The sequence below is a fragment of the Fusarium tjaetaba genome, assembly GCF_013396195.1.
Source record: "Fusarium tjaetaba strain NRRL 66243 chromosome Unknown NRRL66243_c0000034, whole genome shotgun sequence".
Classification (NCBI taxonomy): Eukaryota; Fungi; Ascomycota; class Sordariomycetes; order Hypocreales; family Nectriaceae; genus Fusarium; species Fusarium tjaetaba.
In genome coordinates this window covers 23,475-30,646 of record NW_023501230.1, presented here as the reverse complement: position 1 = coordinate 30,646, position 7,172 = coordinate 23,475, and the positions used below count along the sequence as shown (strand labels likewise).

The following is a 7,172-nucleotide window of genomic DNA, read 5'->3' as shown; positions in this document are numbered from 1 at the left end:
GGTGTGTGTAGTCTTAACTAATGGTAGGTATTTAGGCGGTAAGGGGCAGTACCATATGACGACGTTGGATTCTTGCTACAAAAGGAATAAGGGTTTTGAAGACCATGAGAAACGAGGGGGATGACCGGGGTTGTCATTCCGATTACGCGACATAATGAGTGCTGATACAGTGTTTTTGGCAAGCACCGGGATCAACTCACGGGGAGCACTCGGGTTTGGCGGGATGCGTTATCTGACGCTAAAGCTCGACCCGTCGAGGACCCATCGTCGTGAGGAGATGGGATTTACCTAATCTGGGGTATTAGCATCATTGATAACTAAGCGAGATGACGTCGTGTGTAAAGACGAGAGGTTCTGCGACATCATCTTCCCCCGGTTGATCCGGGTTTCTCAAGAGCACTGATCGATATTGTATCTTTCGGCTGAACAATTCATTACGTTTCCAGATTGTAATCTTGCCCTGTCTCTGTGAACATCAACATGAAGATAAAGCTCATGTCTGCATGTCCACCGGAACTCTTGTAAGCTCACTTCAGTCACTGGAAAGGAATTAAGAAGAGTAGGTCTATAGATTTATGAGGAGGCTCAGTAATTCATGAAACAAGTATAGTTGCGTCAGCATGTCGCATTATAGCTCTATAACTCTCTATATACCCTTGCCCAAAAGTCTGATACAAGTCAATTATGTTGAATCTGGAAATATCTTTCGCAACCTCAGCGCCGCCAATTCCAAGACTGCCTGAGCGGTAGGTCCATCCCGCAAAGCCGTCACAAGACAGAAGGCGTGCATCTGCCCTTCAGCCTTGATCACAGATGCATCAACCCCAAGCCCCTGTAGCCGCTGACCAAATGCGACGCCTTCATCAACTAGGGGGTCAACAGTCGACAGAAAGATAATGGTTGGAGGGAACTTGGACAAGACATCGCCTGGGAGGTGTGTTAGGGGAGAAGCCAGTGCTGTCTCTCTGTCACTCTTGCTCGGTATGAAGGTGTCAATCATCCAGTCCATTGTGGCTCCTGGTAGGAAAGGCCCGTCCTTGAACGTGGTGTAAGATGGATACTTCTTGTGGGTAACGGTCACAGGAGCCCATAGAACTATCTGGCCGATTGTGGCGGGCAGTTGTCTTTGCAACGACATTTGCATCATTGCAATGGCCATGTGTCCTACAGATGATCAGCACTTGTTTGAAACGGGCTTATGTTCTATACAAAACATACCTCCGACACTATCACCAGCCAGAGCAACAGTTTTGACCAAGAGGTTATACTCTTTTCCATGACAAATCATGTACTCGAGAACTTCATAGCTCTGCTCAAACGGGAACGGAAACGTTTGATGCGGTGCAAGCGTGTAGTCCGGAAAGACCACGGCAGCTCCAGTTCGCCGAGCCAAGTCCTCGACTAGCACGGCAAACGATTTGGCACTTTCGCACGTCAGCTTAGCGTATAGAAGTAAGGTGTCATGCTCACCTCCCCATAACCCAACCGCCACCGTGAGTGTAGAAGATCATTGGCAGTGGCTTGTCAACCAGAGCCTTTGGTCTAAACAGTGTCACAGATGTCGGGCCATACTTGCCCTCGACGTTGATCACCTGCGTGGCAATATCATCCGCTGGCTCATGGCGCTGTAATTCCTCCAGATTCTCGAATGCCTTGTCCGGACCTCCCATTTGATGAGGAGCAGGCAGGCCATTAATTGCGGCTGCAAACTTGGCGTTGATGGGATCGAGATTAACCATGGCTACTGAATGACCAATGAAAGAGACTGTGAGGGATATATTTGTTCAGCAATGCACGACGTTGACACCTCAAAACATCAAAGAGACTTGACACTATAAGTTCTTTCATCCTTTTTCGGCTGAGCGCGGTAGTGTTGGACTTGAAGGGCTTGGGTCTAGAGGTTCGATCAAATTGCCGGAGGTTCCCCATTTCCCCGGTATCTCTACACTTCCATGCCCTTTTACGTGGAGCCTTCCCCGCATCCGCGACATGCGCTAGAGGAGATGGGGCCCTACTTATCTTGATAAGTTTCGTCTTGCGTCTGGGAAGTGTAAGGAGTGCAGGCTGGGCCATTACTTGGCGCCATGGTCCCTGCATAAAGGATATGGTCTCGTTTAGATACTGGTGTCATGTGTTAGATTTAGCTGGACGACACCACGACAAGGCTGTCAACGGTGGTGATCTACTACTACCTAGTCGGTGAACAGTAATGGGATTGACTTTTACCTATTGTTGCACTGCCTACGGAGTACTAGGAAGTAAAAACGCGTTGAAGTTGCAGAATTCGTATAAGTGTCTAGTATGGTGGCCTGTAAATACAAATCCCAGCGAGTTTCGTAAAGCGTTCTTGTAGCTACTTGGGACGCCGGAAGCCTCTGCTATCTTCTCAAAGCACCAAAACTCTCACATTTCGGCTCACTTGCAATCTGTGGAGTTTGTGATCATAGTATGATGTCTCGGCGACGCCCCGTCTAGGAGAGCTTCTGGGGCCATCTAACCGAGCCCCACGGACCAGATACCGGGTTCGTGCTCGGATATCCCGAGATATCAGAGATGGAGCCGGTAGCGGGCCTACTGTGCGCTGTAAAGCACCGCTACAATTCATGTTTATCGTGATATCAAACAATATCAAAAAGAATAGCTTATCTTGGATAACAAGACCTCTCAGCCGTAAAGGAATTTGCTCGAAGATGAGATATCGGGGAGATGGGCCTTTCCTCGCTGACACAGTGCAGGCTACTTACATGCGTAACCCCTAACCGAGTCAGTATCATATCCGGTCAGTCGAGACTCGCTAGCTTGGAACTATCTATCAGTCACACCAGCTACAGAGCTCAGATCGTCCCCCCACTTTACCCCAGGATTGCTGCAGTCCATGCACTGGATCCCTAGCCTGGTCAGGTATAAATACCACTATTCACTTTCTTCATCCCACCATCTCCAAGCTGCGCTCCATCTTCCCAATCAACAATGGCATCTCCAACAATCTCCTCCATGGATCAGTACACATCTCCCTCCAAAGACGAGAAGATCGTTCCCCACCATGGAGACGCCGCCGGCTCCGACACCGAAAAGGGGGAGTCTCGGGAGGTCTTTCAGGAGAACGTCGATGGCGTTGAGTTCAGAACCGTCAGTTGGCAGCGAGCCACTGTGGTCTTTCTCAAGATCAACTTTGCCATGAGTATCCTTGCTATCCCTGGGGCTCTTGGTGCGCTGGGCTCTGTGGGGGGATCTCTGTGTATCGTTGGATATACTTCGCTCAATGTTTGTAAGTTGCATGTTTCTCGCAGCCCCTTGAACTTGATGCTAATGGCTTTTTTCATTCAGATACTGCCCTTGTTCTTGGTGATTTCAAGCACAACCATACCGAATGCCACAGTAAGCAGCCACAGTTCCGGTCGAAGATTGAAACAGTCGCTTATATGTCCTAGCACTCGCTGACATGATGGGCCTCATCTGGGGTCGCTGGGGTCGTGAGCTTGTTGGCGTCCAGATCATCATCGCCCAAGTTCTCATCTCTGCAGGCGGCATTGTCACATCGGCTATCGGTCTCAATGCATTGTCAGACCACGGTACATGCACCGTCGTATTCGCCCTCGTCTCCGCCATCCTCATCACGCTCTTCTCTTCGATCCGCACATTTGCTCGTCTGGGCTGGCTGACCTGGTTCGGCTTCATCACATTCGTCCTTGGAGTGTTTATCTTCGTCGTCGCTGTGACGCAGGTCGACAGACCAGCTGCCGCTCCTAAGACCGGCGACTTTGACCTTGGCTGGGCACCAATTGCATATCCTAGCTTTGTTGTTGGTATGATCAACGCCACGAATATCTTCATCAGCACCTGTGGCTCTTCTATGTTCTTGCCTGTTATCTCTGAGATGAAGAGACCGCATGACTATCGCAAAGCTTGTCTTGTGGCTGGTTTTATTGTTGGCGCCATGTATCTCTCTTTCAGTCTTGTTATCTACAGATGGTGCGGAACTTGGATCTCGACGCCGGCTTTTGGCAGCGCCGGTCCTCTTATCAAAAAGGTCGCTTATGGAGTGTCTTTGCCCGGACTTATCCTTGGCGTTGGTATCTATCAGCATGTCGCTGCCAAATATGCCTTTGTCCGAATATTGCGAGATTCTGAGCACCTGCAGGCCAATACCTTCACTCACTGGGGTACTTGGCTCGGTATCAGCCTGGCGCTAGGAACTGCAGCCTTCATCGTGGCTGAGGCAGTGCCCATCTTGAACTATCTCCTCGGCTTGGCCGGTTCTCTTTGCTTTGCGCCATTCAGCCTGGTATTCCCCGCCCTGCTGTGGATGTATGACTTCAAGAGCTACAAGACTGGCACGCTGGGTCAGAAGATCAAGTATGGCTTGCATATACTCATTATGATTCTTGGCTTTTACATGATCGTGGCTGGCACGTAAGTACTCACCTATCTCCCATCTCCATGTGATATACTGACCAAGTATTTCAGTTACTCTGTTGCCGTTTTGATCAAAGAGGCATTCGATACTGGGGCGATTGCCAAGGTCTTTGACTGTGCTGATAATTCGGGTTTCGTGCAGTAAGAGAGCTTGAAAGCAATGATCGCAGCTTAGGTTACTCTCGCAAGTTTGACATGTTCTTGGTGTCCAGCTGGTGTTACGAAGACATTTGGATGATGGATAAAAGGTGGACAAAGGGGTTCGCCTTTGCATTTTGTGGCTTGGAATACGCCACTTAGACGCAGTTGCCATTTGCTAATTTAAGCTATCAACCTCATATTTATCCTCATTGCTTGGGCAATCGCTCATTTACTAGCTTTCTTGTCTTCACTCATAGCCATGGTCGTCTTGCATGTAACATGAAACTCCAGCATGCTGTGCTTTAGTCTCCCAGATCGCGCTGTCTAACGTCTTATGTTCTAACATAATAGACGTATCTTAACAGCTGCATTATCAAATGACACCCAAAGGCACCATTCACGGTATAAAGGTCACCAAAGAATCTCACTTTCACATTGAAAAACAAGGCTGTTGAACAGAATGTGCATCATGGTCTAATCTATCTCTATCCTGAGTCTCCCAATACCGCGATCGACACAAGCCTGTAACGCTCGCCCCTTTTCCTTCTCAAGCAACGCCGTGCTCTTGTAGTCAACCTTTCCCTCGAATACCTCAACTTTGCAAGCACCACAAGCCCCAGACTTACAAGAGTATAATATGTCGAAGCCCGCGTCGTTGAGAACGTCTAGCAGCGTCTTGTTTGGGGGAACCGTCATCGTCTCGTGTCTGTTGGAGTCCGGCTCATCGACTTCGACCTCAAAGGGCTCTCCTAGATCACCACCGCCACCGTTACCAAAATCCTCGAAATGAACCATGTGTTCTGGATATCCCAGTTCCTTGGCGACGTTCTCGCATTCCTTAATCATGCTTGAGGGTCCGCATGAGAATATGCGTGCATCGTATACCCCATCCTGGCTTGGCTTGGGTATGACGTTTCTGATAACAAGTCGCTGACCATCTGATCTGATGTACAGAGTGGTCTTGTCTTTGGGAAGTTGGTCGAGAAAGGCGGCCTCTTGAAGACTTCGGATGGCATAATGAAGATGGTATGGCAGGCCGATGCTCTCCCAGTCGCGCATCGATGGCAAAAAGGCCGTTATTCCAATCCCTCCGACGATCAGAACCCGTGTGAGACTCTCGTCGCACTTTGCATCGTTTTCCATTGCACCAGGGTTTGATCCAGGAGACATTTCAATCTCGTCGCCGATCTTCAATTCGTTGTGTAGATAAGCCGAACCTCCTCGTGATTGCCGATCGAGTGACACGCCCAGGCTGAACTTGTGTATATCACCATCGACAATAGAGTAAGAACGCTCGAACTTTGTCTCACGTCCGAATGTGACCTGTGCAAAGGCATAAGGGTCGAATGCAGGATTGACAAATGTCAGCGGCTCTTTCAAGGCGAATGTGAGCTTCCTAACACGCTGAGCGACGAGGCGAGCGTCGACCAGAGTATATGTCTTTGGAGCACTCCTCAATCTCTCTTTTGCAATGTCCAGAAAGAGGTCTGTCATGGGAAGTTGTGTGCATTTCTCCAGAAGATTGAGCGAGACATTCCTTGCCCTGATGACACGTTGAACGTTCAACACAGACCACTTGGGATATGGTCTCTCCAGCAGAGAGATTGTGTCTCCTTTGCAGATATTGCCGGTCTTCAAGACTCGCATGTTCCAGCCTGCTCGTCCTGTTCGTATCGTTCGTTTCAGGGCTCGCGGCCATCTAAATCGGGAGTTGAGTTTGAAGCATGGATGTCGTGGTTCGCTTACTTCGAGAACAACGTCGTTACCCAGTTTGTATATGTCGCCAATACACACATTCTCATCACTCATGTTGGTCGTGACAAGGTTCTCGCCGTATGCTCCGACATCATAAATATCAGGCTCTGGTGGGTTCTCGGCTCGCCAGTCTGGGTAATGATCTGGGTTATACTGATGCACTGCGCGCTCTGTGCCACCGTGTCTGTTGGAAGCGTGTTCGTCGCCCAGAACGCCAGTTGCGCTGCAGAACACGGGTCCGTCATGTTGCTGTTTGTAGATAGCAGATGTAATTTCGCCTCCTAGGGCGCCTTTCTTGACCCTCCCGGCTCTGACTTGCAAAAGAACCCCTGGTTTTGGGGTAGGGGCAGCATCCAGATGCGATACAGTCTCCTTGGGAAGATTAGCTGTGGATTGAACTCCCATTGTATTGAAACTATGCAAAAGAATCACGATCCGTATTGCTCAGCAGGAACATACTCTTGCAGTATGAGCATTACTTCAAAAAGCGAGAGCTGACATGCATGTGTAGGTGCTCCACTCTCCATTACCCGACAGTTACGCGAAGGTTCCGATGTGGCCGGGTAGCAAACGGAGACTTCCGCGACCCTTGATTGCCAGGGTCAGAGTACTCGCCGCCTTCGGGGTAGTCTACGTCATATTCGTTTGATAAGTCACAGGAAAAGTCTCCTAGAGATACCATAACAAATGCGATCGAGGACAGATACTATGGAACCAAAAATGAATCAAGACTGTTACTAGCCATTGGATATGAGACTGGAGTATGCCGTAGCAGCTGATCAATAGACTACACCGTTATAAACTGGATAACCAGCCTTCACCTGGACACGTTTCAAGATGTAATTGCATATGCGTGAGCT

The 7,172-nt window shown here is 49.2% G+C and overlaps 3 protein-coding genes across 3 annotated transcripts; 1 reads left to right on the top strand and 2 right to left on the bottom strand.

Annotated features, from left to right (window-relative positions):
* Nucleotides 1–682: 682 nt before the first annotated feature.
* On the bottom strand, nucleotides 683–1,739 carry FTJAE_1906 (alpha beta hydrolase; the record flags this gene model as incomplete). The annotated part of the gene is made up of 3 exons (XM_037348044.1): nucleotides 683–1,164; nucleotides 1,219–1,424; nucleotides 1,471–1,739. 3 exons carry the CDS (start codon nucleotides 1,737–1,739, stop codon nucleotides 683–685), a joined length of 957 nt encoding a protein of 318 aa, XP_037210991.1.
* Nucleotides 1,740–2,970: 1,231 nt separating this feature from the next.
* FTJAE_1905 (amino acid transporter) lies at nucleotides 2,971–4,561 on the top strand (the record flags this gene model as incomplete). Its single annotated transcript, XM_037348043.1, has 4 exons — nucleotides 2,971–3,268; nucleotides 3,328–3,378; nucleotides 3,432–4,413; nucleotides 4,468–4,561. The coding sequence occupies 4 exons, from the start codon at nucleotides 2,971–2,973 to the stop codon at nucleotides 4,559–4,561; spliced, it is 1,425 nt and encodes a 474-aa protein (XP_037210990.1).
* Nucleotides 4,562–5,031: 470 nt separating this feature from the next.
* On the bottom strand, nucleotides 5,032–6,717 carry FTJAE_1904 (phthalate dioxygenase reductase; the record flags this gene model as incomplete). Its single annotated transcript, XM_037348042.1, has 1 exon — nucleotides 5,032–6,717. One exon carries the CDS (start codon nucleotides 6,715–6,717, stop codon nucleotides 5,032–5,034), a length of 1,686 nt encoding a protein of 561 aa, XP_037210989.1.
* Between the last annotated feature and the right edge of the window lie 455 nt (nucleotides 6,718–7,172).